The 22,930-nt window shown below is 37.3% G+C and overlaps 1 protein-coding gene across 1 annotated transcript in view; it reads right to left on the reverse strand.

The window, feature by feature from the left end:
• Nucleotides 1-22,930, reverse strand: part of LOC115223376 (MAM and LDL-receptor class A domain-containing protein 2) — a 166,536-nt gene that overhangs the window by 61,818 nt on the left and 81,788 nt on the right. Inside the window, exons 16-25 of the mRNA XM_029793883.2 lie at nucleotides 21,131-21,982; nucleotides 19,230-19,259; nucleotides 16,709-16,879; nucleotides 14,219-14,365; nucleotides 13,822-14,002; nucleotides 10,161-10,330; nucleotides 8,826-8,987; nucleotides 3,519-3,860; nucleotides 2,949-3,044; nucleotides 1,319-1,497 (exon numbers count right to left, since the gene is read on the reverse strand). Coding sequence (XP_029649743.1) covers nucleotides 1,319-1,497; nucleotides 2,949-3,044; nucleotides 3,519-3,860; nucleotides 8,826-8,987; nucleotides 10,161-10,330; nucleotides 13,822-14,002; nucleotides 14,219-14,365; nucleotides 16,709-16,879; nucleotides 19,230-19,259; nucleotides 21,131-21,982 — 2,330 coding nt within the window. The remainder of the gene's footprint in view (nucleotides 1-1,318; nucleotides 1,498-2,948; nucleotides 3,045-3,518; nucleotides 3,861-8,825; nucleotides 8,988-10,160; nucleotides 10,331-13,821; nucleotides 14,003-14,218; nucleotides 14,366-16,708; nucleotides 16,880-19,229; nucleotides 19,260-21,130; nucleotides 21,983-22,930) is intronic.

Genomic DNA, 22,930 nt, shown 5'->3' on the forward strand with positions numbered 1-22,930 from the left:
TCGTCAAATTGTATATCCAACACCAGATAAAATTTTAAAATTTAATCAGATACACTGTCCAATTTTTTTATGTTTTCAATATAAAAAAAATATTTTTATCCTATTAGTAGGGAGCAGTATGATCTAATCACTGCAATGACGATATTTATCACATTTAAAGATTGAAAAAAAAAATTAAAATAAGCACACACACACACACACACTGGTTTTATACCACAGCTTTATTTTATCAACTTACTATCCAATGGTCTGTTTAATATGTTGATTGAACAATCAATCAGTTGTAAGTTTTCTCTGTCAGAGTCTTTTTGTTGCTATTCGCAAACTCATCAATGACATGTCCTCATTTTTCATTGATAAGGTTGTGAACAGCGATGAAAAGATTCTGAGAGAGAAAACTAACAACTGATTGATTGTTTAATCAACACATTAAACAAAACATTGGATAGGTAATTTGATAAAATAAAGAAGTGGTACTGAAACAGTGAGTGTCATTATCATCATTGTTTAACATCTGCTTTCCATGCTGGCATGGGTTGAACAGCTTGACAGTAGCCAGCCATGAAGAAGACTGCACCAGACTTCTGTGTCTGTTTTGGCATGGATTTTACTGCTGATGCCCTTCCTAACACCAACTACCCTGTAGAGTGAATCGAGTGTTTTTTATGTGGCACCAGCACGGGCAAGGTCAATTTTGGTATGGTTTTTACAGCTGGATGCTCTTCCAAATGCCAGCTCCTTCACTGTGTGGACTGGATGCTTTTCATGTAGCACCAGCACCAGCAGGGGCACCAAGTAACTTGCAAAACAAGGAATTTTTGAGAGAGGAGGGGGCATTGAAAGAGGTAAGTTTGAGTCAGATGGTGAAAGGTTAGAGTGTGACAGAGAGACAGAGAGGCAGAAACAGGTGTCTTGCTATAGAGGAGGCACATGCCTTCTTTACCTCTCTCCTTGTTGACCCTTAATCTGTTGGGAGCGAAGAAATTGTAATTCATAGAATAAATCATTTACTCGGTTAACAGCCTGTTTGCAAAAAGAGCGGTTAAGTTTTTGGGTGTGTTTATTTAAATTTGTTTTGGCAGAATGACCCACCCTAGATGCAACAAGTTTTGTTTCAACACACGGATTTACATCAAGAATTTTGCAAACCAAATACAAAGTGAAATAAAGATTGAAAGAATAGTAGAATAAAAAGATGGAAAATAAAAGGATGGGTAAAGGAATGAGAAGGACAGAGATAAAATAGAAAAATAGGTGAATTGAAGACTAAAAGAAGAGAAAAATGGTGCAAGGATTAGAAAATTTGTGAGACACCTACCGTTGTCATTGTTTCTTGACCCTCTGAATCCTTTTCCATTGCATTGATATATAAAGATATAGAGCCTGCCATGTAATATTGTAGGATGATATTGTTATTTGAAACTGGAGTGAATGTCTCGGAAGTTAACATTGTCTTCAATCCTTCTTTGTTTTCACCAATTGCTTCAATATATTGACCTGTGAAAGATGGGGAAGATGTATAAGAGCTTGTCTGGTATATGGCATGTGTATAAACTCTAAGTATGTATGTCTGTGTATGTGTGTTTTTGGTTTTGCATATCTGGTTGAGCTAGTGACACGCTAACAGAAGGCCAAGTCAGTATCAAGCTAAACCAATGACTGAAGGATTGGCTGCTCGTTTTGTATCATTCACAATGTCTTTTGCTGTGCCCATGTCAATGGCCAGGCTACTTTGAATAGAGCTGATGCTCTCTAAAACATAAATGATTTCTTACACCACTATGACAGCTAGATCAATACATTGTGAGGGATATTAGTTAGATGCAAGGTCTTGCTGTATGTGTGTGTGTGTGTGTGTGTGTGTGTGTGTGTGTGTGTGTGTGTGTGTGTGTCTGTGTGTTTGTGTGTGTTTGTGAGTGTGTGTGTGTTTGTGTGTATGTGTGTTTGTGTGTGTGTGTGTGTGTGTGTGTGTGTGTGTGTGTGTGTGTGTGTATTCAAATATGAATTAGAAGCAGTGTTAGTATTGCAATCATTATTGAACACACATACTCAATGTATGTATTTTGTTTTGTTTGCTGGCAGGCTGCGATTAAGCATGGTGGAGATGATGCCCCCAAAGCACTGGGTGTTAAAACAACTGAAAGTCATAGGTGAGACAATTCACCCTAAATACCATTCAGGAACAATGAACATTAATGTTTCACCATTTTTGTGGCTTATCTACATTGCATACTTGAACCAAATTGGAGGTATACTTAATGTGGATAAGCCACAAAAATGGCAAAACATCAATGTCAATCATTCCTGAATGGGATCTGGGGCAATTTGTTTCATCTGTCTGTGACATGTTGACCAATACATTGATGGCTTATATGGAGGCTATGGTTATGGCTAAACCAGTCAACAACATCATGTATGTGTGTGTGTGTGTGTGTGTGTGTGTGTGTGTGTGTGTGTGCGTGTGGGCACGTGTGTGTGTGTGTGTATGTGTGTGAAGTCAAGTGAAATTGTAGTTGTAGCATTTCCAGTGTCATGTAAATGGTACCTGTGAGATTGTAGTTGCAACCGTTGCCAGTGTCATAAAAATGGCACCCGTGCAAGTACCACATTGACAACACTCATTACACTCTCGGAGAGGTTGGTGTTAGGAAGGGCATCCAGCCACAGAAACCATGCCAAAATCAGACTGGAACCTGGTACAGCTCTCTGGCTTACCACTTCCAGTCAAACCATCTAACCCATGCCAGCATGGAAAACAGATGTTAAATGATGATGATGATATGTGTGTGTGTGTGGTGTGTGTGTGTGTGTGAGTGTGTGTGTGCATTTATACATATATGTGTATGTATATGTGTGTATGTGTATATGTATCTATATATATATATATACTTATGTTTATATATGTATGTATACATATACTCATACACATTGGGATTTTTACAGCTTACCTCTAATATTATCGCGCACTTGCCATCTGTATGTGTTGTCACCAGAAACTTTGAAACCACAGTATATGTCTTTGCCTAAGTCACACTCAGTGATTGCTGCAAAAGAAAAGAGAAGATAATTTAAAATTTATGGATTCTATAAATACAACACACTTCATCATCTGTATATTTGTTTATAGGGATGTAAACAAACTGATACCTGTTGTCAGGCAGTGAGATACAAAAACACACACATGCACAACTGATTTTGTAGGTAGAAACTGTGTGGGCTTCCACACAGTTTCCAAGTACAGAGTCCACTCTCAGAACATCGATCAGCTGGACATTATTTTATGGGTAGGAAAGCAGGGAATGAAGACATCACATTTGTGTACCCGAAGCTGGAATGTTCCTTCATGCTGACATCATGATAGTATAAAATACTATTGTGTTATAAATCTTATCTATTATTATGTGAGATATTATATTGTGGTATAAATCTTATATTTTCTTACATGAGGTACTGTATTGTGTTATACATGTTATCTATCATTACATGTAATGTTATATTGTATTATAAATCTTACTTACTATCACATGACTGTGACTTTAAAAGGACAATATCATCCACTGCAATCACACCATCAGGACCAGAACCATGGTTGGCGATAAACTCTGCAACAGCTTCAATGTTGCCAGCAACATGTAGGCAACCACGGTGCCATGACCGGCTGTCTTCATTGTTCTTGGACCATGTTTTAGATACCAGTGAGTTGCCTTGACGGATGTTGACAGTGAGTTTGTCAACATTGTTACCATTGATGAAATAGCGAAAATTCAGGGAAGCATTGTTTTCATTGGAGAAGGGAGGAGTTCTATACGTTGTCTTGTCCCCGCTACTTCCTTCTGAAGAATTTGCCACTATATAACGAGCTTTGAAAATGAAATACAAAAAGAACACATTTAATTTTAATACTAAAAATGCAGATATACACACCCAAACCCTACAAACATGCCCTATGCCCCCCACCCCACATGCACATATGGCACACACACACACACATGTATACATAAATGTTTAAAGAAAATCTTGCAGTAGACACTAACCGCCAGTTGTGTTACTCGTGTGATCCTTCTGGGGACCAGTCAGTCCCTTTGCTTTGAAACCAGTACTAAGGAAATAACAATTTTCATTCACTTCTGAGTAGTTTGCTTTAAAAACTATATTTGCTATGTTTATGTATATGTACTCAGGCTGATATTGAACTCTTATAAAAGCCGTGTGGTTGAGACTTTAGACATCTCTCAATCATCTTGTCTTCTCTGCATTATGGCAGAAAGGAAACTATCTTTTGTCTTCTAATCTCATCAGCAAATATGACAGTATGTTAGTTTGTGGTTTGAGGGGGAAAATAGTTTAATTGTAAGGAACAGGAAACAAATTAATTAAAGAAATTAATTCATACAACCTTTAGTTATGCAACAATGCTAATGATATAGAATAATGCATCTCTTATGCATTATTCTATATGCATTATTCTAGTGTTCTGCACTTAAAGAAAATTCTATGACACTACAATTGTAGGCTAACTTGAAGACAAAACAGATGTTATTGCCAGTAATATGGCACAAATTTGAAGATCAAGACTTTTGTAATACAACAGGGCATATAATAAATATCATTGAGACTCATGGAAATTCTACCTTTAGAAATGTCCTTAGTCCTATTTGAATCATCATCATCATCATCATCATCATCATTATCATTTAAATGTCTGTCTTCCATGCTGGCGTGGGTTGGACAGTTTAACAGGAACTGGCTACATAGAAAACTACACCAGGCTACTGTGTCTGTCTTGGCATGATTTTTAGAGCTGTATGCCCTTCCTGGCACCAATCACTCAACAGAGTGGACCGAGAGCTTTTTACGTGGCTCCAGCAGAGGCAAGGTCAGTTTGGCATGGTTTTTACAGCTCGATGCCCTTCCAAATGCCAACCACTTCACAGTGTAGACTGGATGCTTTTTATGTGGCATCAGCACAGGCAGAGTCACCAAGTAGCATGTAAGGCAAGGAATTTTTGAGTGGGGAGGGGGCATTGAAGGAGGTGATCTTGTGTCAGATGGTGAAAGGTTAGAGTGTGACAGAGAGGCAGAAACATGTGGCTACCCAGCAGAGAGAGAATGAGAGAGAGAGAGAGAGAGAGAGAGAGAGAGAAGGAGGAGGAGAGAGGGAAAGAGAGAGAGAGAGAGAGTGTGTGTGTGTGTGTGTGTGGTAACAAGCAAGAAGACAGAAACAGGTGTGCTGCTGTACAGGTGATACATGGTTAATCAGTCAGAGGGAAGAGCAAAGGAAAGAGAGAGAGAGAGAGAGAGAGAGTAGGAGAGAGATGATGGTGAAGTGCTATGGTGTACTCATAATGAATGAGGTTCAGAGCAAAAATAGGATGGTAGAGTAAGGAAGAGAGAGATAAATAGTAGTAATTGCCAGGGCATGCCCTCAAAGTATGGGGACATAAATATACATGGCCAGGTATTGCCAAGAAGGCACAAATAGGGAGTGGGAGTGAAGATTGCAGTGACTCATAAGAATTTTAAAATGTATAAACTTATAGATCTTTATAACATTGTTTCTGTTAAAGATTTTGATGTGTTTAGTGTTGTTGCATAGTTAAGATTGACAGTGTAACAATTCATCATATATCCTGACATAGAATATAATAGCTGTCAAGATGTTTGCATAAAGACAAGAAAAAGGAAGAAAATCTATCATTTGACTACACAAAGTAAAAGTTCCAAACACACATAAACCACTGCATTCCTGTTCATATCGAAAATCTTTAGTTGTGTTATAAATAATGTAGAGGAGTGTGGGGTCAACCGCTGTTGCGAAAAATAGATACTAAGGCAGATAACTGTCATCAGTGCTGTGTGATATGATCGAGTTGAGATGAGACGCAGGACATAGTATTATGTAGTTATAATGTTGGTATCAATGAAGGTACACCTTGTGGTTACGGTATTGCACTCATAGTTGTGGGTTCAACTTCCAGATGAGGTGGTCAAGAACATAAAAATTATCAACCATCGTACAAACAATAACTCTGAGCACCTTTTCAAACTCCACCCGTCTCACACCCGTGGACATGTTTACAAAGTAAGAAAACAGCACAGCTCCCATGACTTCAGGAAACATTTTTTCATGCTGAGAGTTGCTGAAGCATGGAACAAACTGCCGGCATCAGTTGTTAGTTGTCGGAGCACTGCATCCTTCAAAACTTCCATGCTTCCTGACATTCGCCAACACTGCACTTGATTTTCTCCCCTCCATACACACACAAACATGTATCTGACTCATACATTGTTCGCTTTCCAGACATTTCTACATTACTGCATGTACTTTATATGCAATTTCTGACAAGTTGTGGTGCACCTGAGCACTGTATACAATAATTTCATTATTATTATTATTATTATTATTATTATTATAATACCCTTGAGCAGAATACGTCATCTTATGTTGTTCTGCAATCACTTAGATATCTTATGTGTTGCACACTGTGTACCTATGCAGAAAATGTTGATTTGATGGAGGAAGTGAGCTTATGTGCAGCAAAAGCAATTTTTATCACTATAAACAAAAAGCAAATCATCCGTGCAGGTTGTTCAGTAAGTAATTGCAGAAACGTCTTTCTGAGACTCAAGAGACTACTTTAACAGTGATATAAATAATTTCTTACATTAGAACTGCACCAAAGACTTGCAAGGAATCAGCTGAATCAACCACAATTTAGAAATTGTATTTTTATCTCTCACCCGTTCAGTAGTGATTTTAGATACATAAAGAAGACAACACTAAACACCTGCACCAGTGAGGTGCAGGTGTGGCTGTGTAGTAAGAAGTTTGCTTCCTAACCACATGGTCCCAGGTTCAGTCCTACTGCATGGCACCTTGGGAAAGTGGTCCAACCAAAGCCTTGTGAGTAGGTTTGGTAGATAGAAACTGAAAGAGTCACATTGTGTGTGTGTTTGTGTGTGTGTGTGTGTGTGTGTGTGTGTGTATGTGTGTGCGTGTGTGTATGTGTGTGTGTGTGCACGCACGCACGTGTGCATGTGCTTGTGTCTATGTCCGTCCCCCACAACTGCTTGACAACTGGTGTTGGTGGTGATAGAATAAGTACCAGGTTCTAAAACTAAGTACTGGGGTCAATTTAGTTTGACAAAAATTCTTCAAGGCTGTGCTTCACCATAGCCACTGTCTAGTAACTGAAACAAGTGAAAGGTAAAAAAAAAAAATAATAATAAAACTTCACCCCTACCATCCAGTAATAATGATTTCCAATATAAGCACAGGTGGGGGTGGAGAACAGTAAACTAATCTGATCCCCCATTATACGGCTGTATCTCAGTAATGCAAAGTATTCTTTCTTTATAGATTTTGTCATTTAACAACACCCAATAGTAAGGAATTCTATCAATATCATAAGAGAAGGTGGTTGTCAACCTCAGTGCATTACTGATTCTCCTTTATACACTCTACAGATATAAAAAGGCAAATTTTATTTACCTTGAAAGGTAAAATTGAGCCAGACAAGTTTTCAACTCAGACATAGCAAATTATTGCATGTTGGTGATGATGATGATGGTGATGATATATCATAATAATCGTTTCTACTGGAAGCACAAGGCTTCAAATTTTGGGGAAGAAATTAAGTTGATTACATCGACCCCAGTGTGTAACTGGTACTAATTTTATTGACCCTGAAAGGATGACAGGCAAAGTCAGCCTTGACAGAATTTGAACTCAGAATGTAACAGCAGATGAAATACTACTGAGCATTTTGCCCGGTGTACTAATGATTCTGCCAGCTCACTACCTTATGATATATCATAATAACAACAACAACAACAACAACAGCAACAGCAGCAGCAGCAGCAGCAGCAGCAGCAGCAACAACAACAACAACAACAACAACAACAACAACAACAACACAACAACACAACAACAACAACAATAACAACAATAATAATAATAATAATAAAAGATGGGCTACAACAAATATTCTGCTCAATACCACAGATTTGCCTGTCAGGTGTTTGATCATAATCAGTTGAATTTGTCCCTTGGTGGCTGATGGTATGTACATTTCTGATCATGAGCAGAAGTAGTGGGGATGCATCATAGCCATATATTGAGAGGAATTCTTTGGGGTTTGAATAATTCACCTCTGGAAAGATGGGTGTTTTGTTCAACATCCTTAAACTACCCTTATTCAGGGACCTTTTGAGCAATGTGAGCTATTCAACCTGAAGAAAATTCTAATTGGGCCCCACCTGCAAGGTTATGTGCTTGATATGAGATCACCATGTCATGCACATATGGTTGTGATGCATGTGCCTCATGTACCCTTCCTTATCAGACAGGTAGTCATGATGGGTATACTGGGCTTTGTATATTTTACCCCAGTGTCACTTTGATGGCATGCACTGCTCTCTCACTCACCAATAGTAAGAATAATGTATCAATCCTGACAGAAATTAAGAAGCTCTTGGAATACAAAGATCTAGATATAGTGACAATCCCAATGTCGGACTTCAAGACAGAAATAATCCTGAAAATAGTAGGTGCATTAGGCATGGTTAAAAAAGGATACAAATATATAACAAAAACTTCCGGACTTATGAATATGTATAACATACAGAGAATAACACTGCCTGGCACTTCAGTACACATCCTGCTTATAACACTTTTGATATAGCAAAAATAACAACACAGCACAAATCACATCACGTACCCAAGGCTCACAGAGCTGTGCTCAGTAGTGCAGTGAAAGCACATGATAAAAATATAATTATTGAATAATAATACTAAATAATGGTAATCATAATTTCCTACTTACCAAGCTTTGATCCCATAGTATGATCACCTAGCAGTCCCATTTTTTCTGCCATGTTCCACATGGCCACACTTCGCTGAGTACGCCATTTGTATAAAGCAGGATTTTCTCCAGTTGGGGATACAACTTCACCACACATCCAATCATCAAACTTACAAGGTAACTCTAAAATTTAGTAAATAAAACCAAGAAAAAATGGATTAAAGTAAGAACAAAGCCTTATTTCATCCACATACATATGTATGTTTGTATGTATGGTTTATGTATGTATGGAGGCGCAATGGCCCAGTGGTTAGGGCAGCGGAATCGCGGTCGTAGGATTGCGGTTTCGATTCCCAGACTGGGCGTTGTGAGTGTTTATTGAGCGAAAACACCTAAAGCTCCACGAGGCTCCGGCAGGGATGGTGGTGATCCCTGCTGTACTCTTTCGCCACAACTTTCTCTCACTCTTACTTCCTGTTTCTGTTGTACCTGTATTTCAAAGGGCCAGCCTTGTCACTCTCTGTGTCACGCTGAATATCCCCGAGAACTACATTAAGGGTACACGTGTCTGTGGAGTGCTCAGCCACTTACACGTTAATTTCACGAGCAGGCTGTTCCGTTGATTGGATCAACCGGAACCCTCGTCGTAACCGACGGAGTGCTTCCATATGTATGTATATATTACGTGTGTGTGTGTGTGTACAAGGCATGTCAGTTTTTTGAGGACATCTTTTTCAAGAACTTTAGCTTACTTCTAACTAATATTTTTAGCTTACTTTTCAGGTAAATAATATTAGTAATCAAATTGACTCGGCAAATATGAAAGGTATGCTGTAATTATTGCCTTAAATGCACAGCATAGTGATACAGAGGTGGCTCGCTTCCTGAAAGTTTCCTGATCCTTCATTGCCAAAGTTTGAAAGGAGCTGGAAAATGCTGCTGGAGATCCAGCAGCTAAATGCAAAACTTGTTCACAAGGTCCTAATACCACCAGAACACATAACTTTGTACAAGTTCATGAAGTAATCGATAAGAAAAATCCAAATCAATCAGAGTCACCGCAAAGATCTTCAAGGTTTCAGAATGCACCATTAGAAGAGCTGTGCATGAGGACATCCAGAAAAAATCATATGTAGTGCAGAGTGGGGTGGTCAGTTTACGTTACATGTGACATATGTATTTATGTCATAATGTACTTATATTAACTTACTATGGCATGGCTCCAAGGAATATTTAACTTATTGTTCACCTCTGCCGAAGGACTGCTTGGTGTTGATATTACCATAATATATATACATGTATATATGCATGTATGTATGTATGTATGTATGTCATAATGTACTTATATTAACTTACTCTGGCATGGCTCCATGGAATATTTAATGTCGTCTATTGCAATATCACTGGTGGGAAGCCTTCCACGGTTAGCTATAAATTGGGTCCTTAAGACAGTGTTGGCAGGGAGGGGTATACAAGCCATCATCCAGTAATTTCCATTGTCACCACTTTTTATCCACTTTTGTTCTCTGGAATAGAAACGATAACAGAAATGAGAAAAACAAAATTAAAAGGGATTACTTAATTAAGATGAAATACAGGCACAGCTACAGCTGCAACATGAGAAGTTTGCTTCTCAAACACATGGTTTTGGGTTCTGTCTCACAGTGTGGAACTATCAATATGTGTCTTCCGCTATAGTTCCAGACCAACCAAAGCCTTCTGAGTAGATTTGGTAGAAGGAAGCTGAAAGAAGCCCATCTGTGTGTGTGTGTGTGTGTATATATAAAATAATAAAACGAATGGTTTACACCGGGTAGCTTATTGGTAAAGCATGATCACTTTCACAGTATTTGTTATGAATATGGCAAATGAAAGATGGAAGATGGAATATACCCATTGTTAAGTGTCCCACCTGTGAGGGATCTATGCTAGATGTGTTGAAACAAGTGTCATGATTAATAAAAATTCTCATATATTCCATCTTCCGTCTTTCATTTACCATATATATATTTACCATATATATATATATATATATATATATATATATATATATATATATATATATATATATATATATATATAATATATATATATATACTTTATTTTAAGCAGCAGAAAATTCAACAAAATCTGTTACTCTGAGTTTCTCGTTGCTGTTCATCAGACAGAAAACTGTCTGATGAACGGCAACGAGAAACTCAGAGTAACAGATTTTGTTGAATTTTCTGCTGCTTAAAATAAAGCATATTACTCTACCACTGGTATTTGAGTACTCTTTTTTCCACCTTGTTTCACATTTATGTGTTTACTCCGGTATATATATATATACTTTATTTAAAGCAGCAGAAAATTCAACAAAACTATGCTGTGCATTTAAGGGTTTTGTTGAATGTTCTGCTGCTTTAAATAAAGCATATTACTCTACCACTGGTATTTGAGTACTCTTTTTTCCACCTTGTTTCACATTTATATGTTTACTCCAGTATATATATATATATAAATAAGAAAATGGAGGAACAAATTCATTTCAATCATCAACTTACGGATATTACAATTTCACATTATTTATTAACTATTCAAATAGGAACATGAAAATCGAACAAAACAATATACGTCAATATGCAAATTAATAATAAAATTAAAATAATACAAATAAACTGCTCCTTACAGCTGTTTCAGCCTATGGTCAAGAGACAATCCAACTTAAATTGCCTATAGATGGCATTGTAATATAGTCCTAGGCATTAAAGATTATATTTGTTTGTTTAAATAACCAAAGGCCTCGTCAGAGGATATACATAACTATAAAATTATAATAATAATATTGATATATAAAAAACATGCTTCCCATACTATCCAATAAAAACAAGAAAATAAATAATAAGACAGATATTCAAAATACATATATATACATAAACACATATATACATATAAAATATACAAATATACATACATATCCACACATAGGCAAATCATACATATTAATCACATGTGCAAAAAACAAAGAACAATATTGAACAGTATATCACATTACATTGGATTGTCATGGTTCGTATAGTTCAGTAAATGCATTCTAACGTAATATACGACCACTTTTAACAAAACCAACAGTAATGTTGTTTTAATGGTAATACTAAACAACGTAACAAAAATTCATGAAACAAGGTACCAAGTATAAATGTTCACACTGGAATCATCATCATCATCATCATCATTATTAATGTCAGCTTTCCATGCTCGCATGGGTTGGACGGTTTGACTGAGGGCTGGTAAGACAGAAGGCTGCACCAGGCTCCAATCTGATCCAACAAAGTTTCTACAGCTGGATGCCCTTCCTAATGCCAACCACTCCAAGAGTGTAGTGGGTACTTTTTACGTGCCACTGGCATGAGGGTTTGTCAGGCAGTACTAGCATCGACCATGCTCAAATGGTGTTTTTTACATGCCACTGGCACAGGAGCCAGTTAGGCAGCACTGGCAATGATCATGCTTCAATGGTACTTTCAATGTGCCACTAGCATGAGTGACAATCAGGCGGTACTGTCATCAGCCACAACAACAATTTCACTTGCCTCACAAGGTCTTTGCAAGCACAGTTTATTGCCCAATGATTGAAGGGTACTCTTAAATGGTTTGTTATACTGCACTGGCATAGGCCACAGTTATGGTCTCACTCGGCTTGCCAGGTTTTCTCAAGCACAAAGGTCTCAGTCACTTGTCATTGCCTTGGTGGGGCCCTATGTTTGAAGGTCGTGCTTCACCACCTCATCCTAGCTCTTCCTGGGTCTACCTCTTTCAGGTTCCCTCTACTGCTAGGGTGTGACACTTTTTCACACAGCTGTCCTCATCCATTCACAAAACATGACCATACCAGTGCTGTCATCTCTTTTGCACACCACATCTGATGCTTCTTAAGTCCAACTTTACTCTCAAGGCGCTTACACGCTGTCATGTATGCACACTGACATTACACATCCAGCGGAGTGTACTGGCTTCATTCCTTGCAGGCTTACATGTGTCTTCAGCAGTCATAGCCCATGTTTCACTGCCATGTAGCATGACTGTTTGCACACATGCGTCATACAGTCTATCTTTTACTCTGAGTGAGAGGTCCTTTGACACCAGCAGAGGTAGGAGCTGTTTGAACTTTGCTCAGGCTATTTTTATTCTAGCAGCTACACTTTTAGAGCATCCACCCTCGCTACTGACTTGGTCACCTAGGTAATGGAAGCTATCAACTACTTGTAGTTTTCCCCACTGGAATGTGATGGAAGCTGTTTTCTGCACATTTTCAGTGTTTATTGCTCCTGAGCATTTACCACACACAAAAACTATCCTCCCAGTTAGCCTTCCTTTGATATTGCTACATCTCTTATGTGTCCATAGCTTACACTGGGTAATTTTATGGAGTTTCTACTCACACCTTTTTCTACAGATCAAGCAGGGCCATCTACCTGAAGGGATTTGTGGTTTGTCTGCCTTCCTACTTATTAAGTCTTTGGTTTTTGCTTGGTTGACTCTAAGGCCCTGTGATTCTAGACCTTGCTTCCAGACCTAAAACTTCTCTAGTTCTGATAGTGACTCAGCTATTAGAGCAAAATCATCAGCATAGAGAAGCTCTCATAGTCATCCTGTCTTGAATTCCTCTGTCATTGCCTACCCCATACTCTAAAATTGCTGGTCTTGAAAGAATTTGAAAGAACATTACTATCATTATTAGACAGAAGTTGATGTAATTGGTAGAGTGTCAATTGGCACTGTCGATCAAGAACATCAAACATTGCTGTATTTTATTCTGACCCTTAATATTCTCATTTTAAATCCTACCAATGATAACTGTCTCTTTCTGGTGGTGATAAAATTAATGCTTATCAAGATCAGGGGTCAATTTATATCATCAATTTCATTATATTGATGAGATAATTGATCATGCTATGAGTGCTGGGTGGTGATAATCACTTGAGACAGTCATAACATATGATTACATTCAGAAAGCAGACAGCAAAATTTAACTTACTTTTTCATTTGTCCTTTTTCTCTAATATCAAAATTCACTGACAAGCTTCCCATGTTCTCGCCATACATGTGATAAAAGAATCTCAGACTGCTTGTTTCATTGTCAGTCCTTACGAAGCCACTCACTAAGCTGGTAATGTCATTGAAAGAGCCATAAGTTGATTCAGTGAAAATGTAGTGACCTGGAATTTAAGAAATTGAGAATGTATGAGCTCATAAGAACAGAAAAGAAACCCATAACCATGCAGTGGGGTCCATCAACTGTGTCTACAGCCATGAATGGATGAATTGATTCACACAGACAGGCAAATCACAACCAGTAGGAAATCAATAGAATAAATTCAGAGAAAAAAAAAGAAGAAAAAGATGGTTTTCTATGAATGAAAGCAATTACATACCAGTTTGATCTTGGTAAGAATGGTCGAATTGGGGACCTGTGGAATCAGTTAGTGTGGCTCCCTGTTGGATGCTCCATGTATATGATCCATTTGATGCCTGGTAGTTACATAGTCTCCGGTCAGGATTTTCAAAGTTACAGTTTAGCTCTGTGGAGAGTAACAATGACAAAGTAAATTACATTTGATGTGTGTGGAATTGTGTTGTGAGGATGAGAATGTGACAATGGGTAAGGAGAAATGATTGAAGACTTTATATGTGGTGGAGTTGATAGTTGATGTTGATAATAGGATTAGATGGAGATAAGGAGATGATGTCGATGCTGGGAGATGATGAAGAATGGTAATGGAGATAATGGGGTGGTGTTGATGCTGGTGATAGTGATGATGATAGTGATTGAGGTAACAGGATGGCGTTGATGTTAGTGGTGGTAATGATGTTGGTGATTGAGATAATGGGGTGGCGTTGATGTTAGTTATTTCAAAATAAGCTGATAATGGTGCAGATGGTAATGAGGTGCAAGTGATGATGGCAGTAGAGAGGGTAAAGTTAAATAAGCATTTACCCCATGCACTGGATTCAAATGTTTGGTATTTTTGAACCGGAACAATTCATGACGGTAGTGGTGGAACAAATTCTTGATTTCAGCCCATGGGAAAGCAGGAATTATAACATTCATGCCTTCCCCATGACTATCAGAGGAGATAGACAAAATGTCTTCAAGCAAGGCTTGAACCTGGGCCATAGACTTATACTGTGATATCAGTTATTGTGATGATATAAAAATGATAGTTTCTGATTAGACACAAGGCCTCAAATTTCAAAGGTGGGCTTTAACCACTTTTAATCAGATCCAGTATTTAACAAGCATTCATCAACTTCAGAGCAATGAAAGAGTTGTTATTGATAAAACTCAGAATTGACGTGGTTGTGTTGTAAGAATTTTGCTACCCAACCATATGGTTATGAGTTCAGTTCCACTGTGTTGCACCTTGTGCAAGTGTCTTCTACTATAGCCCCAGGCTGATCAAAGCCTTGTGGATGGATTTGGTAGATGAAAACTGAAAAAAGCCTGTTGACTATCATCATCATCATTTAGCAGCTGTTTTCCTAGCTGACCTGGTTTAGACAGTTTAACTGGGACTGGTAAGCCAGAGAGTTACACCAGGCTCTAGTCTGATTTTGCTTGGTTTCTACAGCTTGATACCCTTCCTAACACCAACCACTCCACAGAGTGTAGTCAGTGCCTTTTACAAGTCACTGGCATGGGTGCCTTTTATATGTCACCGGCACAGGTTCCTTTTACATATCACCAGTACTGGCCATGACTGGAAACAGCATGAAAGCATGTTTAAAGATCCCTTTACATTTGCTACATTAAGTAACCTTTACAAAACACAACTGGCTTCAATGTGCATGTCTGACCCATCAAATATTAAGAATTAAAAGTCAAAAATTAAAGAACTAGAGAAAATAGGAAAACAAGAACAGCTTGCTCTCCCATAGCTATGCTATCTCATGCATAGCTAAGAACATGTTGGCGGGCGAAATGCGTAGCCGTATTTCGTCTGTCGTTACGTTCTGAGTTCAAATTCCGCCGAGGTCGACTTTGCCTTTCATCCTTTCGGGGTCGATAAATTAAGTACCATTTACGCACTGGGGTCGATGTAATCGACTAAACCCCTTTGTCTGTCCTTGTTTGTCCCCTCTGTGTTTAGCCCCTTGTGGGTAGTAAAGAAATATATATATTATATGTGTATGACTTTTACCTGTCTGTTCACCACCACCATCACCAAAACGCCGCCGCTGCCACCACCACCACAACCACAACCATTTGACAAATAATATCAATTTGTTTACATCACCATAACGTAGCAGTTTGGCAAAATGCAACTGATACTATGAGTACCAGGTTTTTAAAAAATAAGTGCTGGAGTCAGTTTGTTCAACTAATACTTTCAAGGCAGTATCCCAGCATGGCCACAGTACAATAAGTGAAACAAATCAAAGATGGTTTTCTATGAATAAAAATAATTACATACCATTTTCATCTTCGTGTGAATGATCAAAGTTGAAAACTGTGAAATTACTTTAATTGCCTCTGTTGGGTGTTTCATGTATATGGAAATGCAACTAAAGGTGGAGGTGCATGGCTTAGTGGTTAGGGTGAAGGACTCATGATCGTAAAATTATTGTTTCAATTCCTGGACTGAGAGACGTGTTATGTTCTTGAGCAAAACACTTCATTTCACATTACTCCAGTCCACTCAGCTTGCAAAAATGAGGAATTCTGCAATGGACCAGCCTTCTGTCCAGGTGTGGAATATATATGCCATAAAACCGGGAAAACAGCCCTTATGATTCAGTATAACTCAAAAAGGAAATTTTACATTTTTTTTTTTAATGCAATTATATAGAGCAAACTATATAATTGTCTGCTCTCACACAATTGAAACCATAACAACAAAAAAATAAATAAAATAATCACTCACCAATGCCATTTGGAAACTTTGGTTCAGGAGTTGGTTCAGTGTCATTCCATCCACATTTTACTTGATTTTCATCACTTCCATCTCTGCAGTCAGCAACTTTGTCACAGAACCAATTATCTTGGATGCATTGGGTGTTGCTGCTACATGGAGCTAATCCTAACTCACACTTGACTAGAGAAAAGATACAATAGCAACAAGCATATTGATTATAATAATTACCAATATGACCAACAGCAGCATGTGTGAGTATGGTGTGTGTGTTTGTGTGGTTTGTGTGTGTGTGTGTGTGTGTGTGTGTGCATGCATGTATGTGTGTGTGGATGGCGTGTGTGTATACATACATATATACATATACATCATGTTGTTTGTCCTGTTTTCCATTTGTGTCTTTCGTTGTTCAAAAAAGTAGTTCATATTCCATATACTCGTACTTCATATTTTTTGTTGTGCACGTGATGTCCTGTGCCCATATATGCATATATATATATATATATATATTGGCCTGCTCGTTTAGCCAGCGGGGTGGCATCATTCGAAGGCTAAAACAATGCGAACACATTGTGACCAGCGATGTGTAGCAACATCTGATGGTCTGGTCGGTCACGTGATCATGTGATATATATATATATATTATATATATATATACATATAGATGCAAGTATGTACATATACGCATGTATAAATATATATATATATATATATAGGGAGAGTTTATGAAAAAAAAAAGAAAAACGAAGACAGGTGGTGTACAAAACAAACAGATGTATTAGTATAATGCTCAGGAATAGAAAAAGTCTTTTACGTTTTGAGCCTACGCTCTTCTACAGGAAGGGACACAGAAAAAACAAGGTGAGAAACAAGGAGAGAAAAAAATGTGTGTAGTGGCTAATGATCTATGATATACACATAAACATACATAAATATATATATGTATATATACATACGTATATGTACATATTTACATCTATATATATATATAGATGCATATGTGGGCACAGGACGTCACAAAACGTGTATAGCAAAAAATACGAAGTACAAGTATGTGGAATATGAACTACTTTTTTGAACAACGAAAGAGACAAATGGAAAACAGGGCAAACAACATAAAGAACGACCCTTCATCAGTTGCTGGCTGTTTTGCTACTCTCATATTGAGCATTTCACTACAAGATACGTTTTCAATAAAACAGTCGTTCCTGCAAAGCAAATTAAATAAAATTTGGGATTTTGCGGAGGGTCAAAATAGGTAACAAAAACAGGACAGTAAAAACAAACAGAAAGGGCTGCTAAGCCTAAACGAGTTTGTGGTGGCAAATGCATAAAAATAAGCTTGGACAGGAGACAGACAAGGACACCCTTCAGAATGGTGTCCCAGCGGTGTCACAGTTAAGTGACTGAAACAAGTAAACATAGTAAGAGGAAAAGGTAGCTCAACAGTTAGCAATTCTGATACCTTCTTGAAGGTAAAGCACATGCACCCCTCATTTCCAATTTCATTTTTCCAATTTTTTTTTTGGATTTCTATGTTTCCTATGTAGGAGAATACAATTTTGCTCAAAAACCATGTTTTCAAAATCTTAATTCCACCTCCATGCCCAATTTCTTAACTTTAAACTTTCTTTGGAATTCTTTTTTTTTTTAATCCATGTATAAAAATAAAGAGATTATGATTCTGGGAATTTTTTTTTAATTTTGATTTTTCTTGAAGAAACACTCAAGATCCCTTCCCCTGTGTCGCCCACCCATCACCTTCCTGCTTTCAAAAAGCTAAAAACTCTGGATGTTTCACTTTCGTTTGATGGATGGTGTGCATGTGCTTTACCTCTGCTTAGTTTAATCTTAAACCTTAATGCTGATCATAAGCTGTTGTGGGAGTTTATTTCTCAAAGAAGGGGAGATGTTATGGGAGAATCCTGTATACACCCATATGACTAAAAGTGGACTAACGGATTTCATTAAATAAAGAAATGTGTGAACTGTCAGTGGCAGTTGACAGTGTTGGTCGTATTGGTTATTGTATTAGTACAATGTTTGTTGATTTAATATCATACTTACATTCAAGTAGTATGGAATGCGTTCTGTGTGACCATAATAATTCTGTGATAGGTTATTTTAGATAACTACAGCAAAATATTTATTTGGGTAATACTATTTTAAACCCAACGTATACACACGTGTCATAACATAAACTTTTTATAATTCTGTGAAAAAATGTTTATAAATTCAATTTTTCATTATAAATTCAATTTTTCATTATGTTTATGTCACAACTCTGCCTAGTATGTGTATATGAATGTACATACGCCTGTTTGTATGTATGTATGCATGTATGAATGTACTTAGGAGTGTGTGTGTATGTAAGTATGTGTGTATGTCCGTTTCCATCAGTATTTCATTTGTCTGTGTGTGCATAAAAAGACAGTTGGAATGTTTTTCATTATAGTTCAACCCAGAGAGAGCCTACCTGGGGTGGAACAACAACAACAATAAAGTAAATCACTTTAATTTGGTCTTGACTTACCTGGTGGTGCAGTTGGTGTTATTGTTGCGTCTGGTAACAAAAGAAAAGACAGTCTCAGAAAAGTTAGCAAATGAAGTAAGAGGACTGCTATGAGAATGAAAACAAAAACAACAGCAATAGCAGCAGCTGCAGTAGTAGTAGTAGTAGTAGATGCAGTGAACAATGTGATACCATGTCCACTAGCACAATGTAGACATAGTCTATATAAACTATTGTTGCCCTACAAAGTGTATACATAGTAATATACACTCTATTGTAGCCCTAAATTGTGTGTATATAATAATATAAACCAATATAAATCATATCTATGCATCTCTACATTGCATATACATAGTAATATATATACTGCTGTATCTATATATTGTGTATATATAGTAATATACACTCTATTGTATTGTGTGTGTGTGTGCATGTATATATATATATATATATATATATATATATATATATACATACATACATACACACACACACACACACACACACACACACACACACACACACACACACATATATATATATATATATATATATATATGTATTATGTATGTATGGATATATAGTAATATACATCATGCATGAGAAAGTACAAGACAAAGATTAAAGCTTTTGAATTTTCAGCTCCCTCTCAGTGCTACTGGTAGCATGCAGTCCTGTTGCCTTTTTGTATCAATGGTAACTAAACCAGTACCTTCACCATGGTAACTTGATGAAGGTGGATAGGCTAGTGAAACCTAGCAGAGCAAACTAACCCTTTAGCATTCAAATTACTTTGTCAAATGTAAGGCTTATTTATTCCCATTGTTTGGAATTAATTATGCATTACCTTTTAGCTTTGAGATTTTGATGATGTGATTGTTTTTAAAATGACATTGTAGGATAAATTTGAGAGGTTGGATTTTGGCCAGTTTGAACATAAAACATATAGAATATTTGTGCAGATGTGGCCAGTTTTAAATGCTAAAGGGTTGAATCCTATCAGAAAGACAGATGAATCCACCAAAGAGTCAAAGACTATCTAGCAATTGTATGAAGGGATACGGGTGAATATTACTTAGGAAAATTTTCAGAAGGCTACTTCATAGGAATAAACTTCATTTAAAAATTTTCAAATGGCAGCAGGAGATTTTAGGGATCACATTGAAATTCCATTACTTTATTTTGTGGAATTCAGTTTGTCTTTGATCTGCTTTGATATTATTTTTTAAAATGTCAGCAAAGAAAAAAAATCATATATTAGGTAGACTGCAAGGATAAGGAAAATCAACTTCAAAGTTGTTTGGGCTTTTGTATCTCTGTCTTTTCTGGCATGCTTCCTTGCTGAGCTCTAGTTCAGATTATAAGATTACAAAGACAGAGTGACATGGGCACTGTACAGACTTACTGTATTCAAAATAAATTCTTTTCACAAGTTATTCAGTAACAATACATTTTTTGTCAAATGTAGTTGTTACCATTGTTGTTGTTTGTGTATCACACACTATTTGTACCTTGAAGAGCTGCCACTTCTATAATTTTCTAGTTCACTAGGGCACATGATAGATGTAACACAGTCATGAAACTGCCCCAATCTCGTATACAATATACAATACAAGATATATTATATGTTGTACTTTATGGTAATGCAGAGGAGTTTTAAAGATAATATACATACCAATGTAGAAGATTATTTATAACTTAGTTGATGATATTGTGCTCTACAGAGATGAAGAAACGCGCCTGTGAACTGGCAGTAGATACACAATGGAACACTGATGTCAACTATATTGAAGTTGCTATACTGGGATGGATAACAATAATGCACGTGGTTTTTAATGAATGAGAATTCAATATGACTGTACCAAAACAAAATAAATACACAAATAGTTGCTAAGAGAACTTAGAAGTATTTGCTTTCTTACCAGTGGGTGGCATGTAAGAAGTGAAGGAAGAGTGCCTTGTGTAAGAGGTATTTTGAGTGCTGCTTCTATATACTGTTGTGCCTGTGAAATTAACATAAGGTAGTTGTGTTGTGATGGTTCCAGATATTTTTGTGCCTGTGAAGTTAACAGATGTTGGTTGTGTTGTGGAGGCTCCAGATTCTCTTGTGCCTGTGAAGTTAATAACTGTTGGTTGTGTTGTGGAGGCTCCAGATTCTCTTGTGCCTGTGAAGTTAATAACTGTTGGTTGTGTTGTGGAGGCTCCAGATTCTCTTGTGCCTGTGAAGTTAACAGATGTTGGTTGTGTGGTGGAGGCCCCAGATTGTCTTGTGCCTGTGAAGTTAACAGGTGTCGGTTGTGTTGTGGAGGCTCTAGATCCTCTTGTGCCTGTGAAGTTAACAGATGTTGGTTGTGTGGTGGAGGCTCTAGATCCTCTTGTGCCTGTGAAGTTAACAGATGTTGATTGTGTTGTGGAGGCCCCAGATTGTCTTGTGCCTGTGAAGTTAACAGATGTTGGTTGTGTTGTGGAAGCCCCAGATTGTCTTGTGCCTGTGAAGTTAACAAGTGTTGGTTGTGTTGTGGAGGCTCCAGATTCTCTTGTACCTGTGAAGTTAACAAATGTTGGTTGTGTGGTGGAGGCTCCAGATGACAACGTTGCTGTTAAAGGTGTCACTCCAGTTGTGTTATCAGGCTGGTATATGGTGGGTGAGGAAGAGGTATCCTCTGTTGATGTTGGTGCTGAAACTGTTATATCAGGGGTTATGGAGATAGTGGAAATGGGAGAAGTGGTAGGAATGGTATCTGTGGTTGCTGTTGTCACGTTTGGAGTGGAAACTAGAAAATGGAACAAATATGATATGAATTTAAACGTTTATGTACATACATGCAAACATACACGTGTGTGTGCGTGCGCGTGTGTGTGTACCTGCGTGCATGTGTGTGTGTGTCCATATATATATATAAGAAATGAAAATTTAAGCTGTGTCCTCATGAAGCACATCTGTAAATTCCATTAAACAAGTGTATGTATGTTGATGTTTTATCTTAAGTGAGAAAATCATACATATAAATTGAGTTACCTGGTAGATTATAAATTTTGCAGAACAAGTACATATTAAAACAATAACTGGATTATGTGGTACCATTTTAATTCTGTGTTACACGTGTTACATTACAACATGGGAAAATACATTTTAACAAATACAATATTCATATTATAATAATTATATTAATATTATAACTTCACAATAAAAATATACATTCATATATAAGCATGTAGGAGATCTCCCAATTGTACATCTTCAGACATAGGTTCAAAATAACATTATTTTGAATCTAAGTCAGAACACAACATGTTAGTAGGCTAATATTCAAATGAGTGAATATTTGTGAATCATTTAAAAGAGTTGTCATTGGCTGAGGTCTAATATGAGTGTGTATCAGTCACCATTTCAGATATGTAACATGGTCTGTATATATGCCAAGAACTATTCAGAATAAGAGTATGTTCTGCCCCAGAAATAAAAGAAACCTAATCTTAATGATGCAGTTTTGGAGGATATGTCTAACATGTCTGGTTGTGTGGCAACAATAGTGTAAGTACTAGTGACATCACTTAACCCCCACCCTACACACACACATTTATATATATATCATCATCATTTAACATTTTCCTTCCATGCTGGCAATATGCTGGACAGTTTGACAGGAGCTGGCAAATCAGAAGACTGCGCCAAGTTCTGCTGTCTGAGTTGGTAAGGTTTCTACAGCTGAATCTCCTTC

This window comes from Octopus sinensis, linkage group LG23, assembly GCF_006345805.1.
Source record: "Octopus sinensis linkage group LG23, ASM634580v1, whole genome shotgun sequence".
Classification (NCBI taxonomy): domain Eukaryota; kingdom Metazoa; phylum Mollusca; class Cephalopoda; order Octopoda; family Octopodidae; genus Octopus; species Octopus sinensis.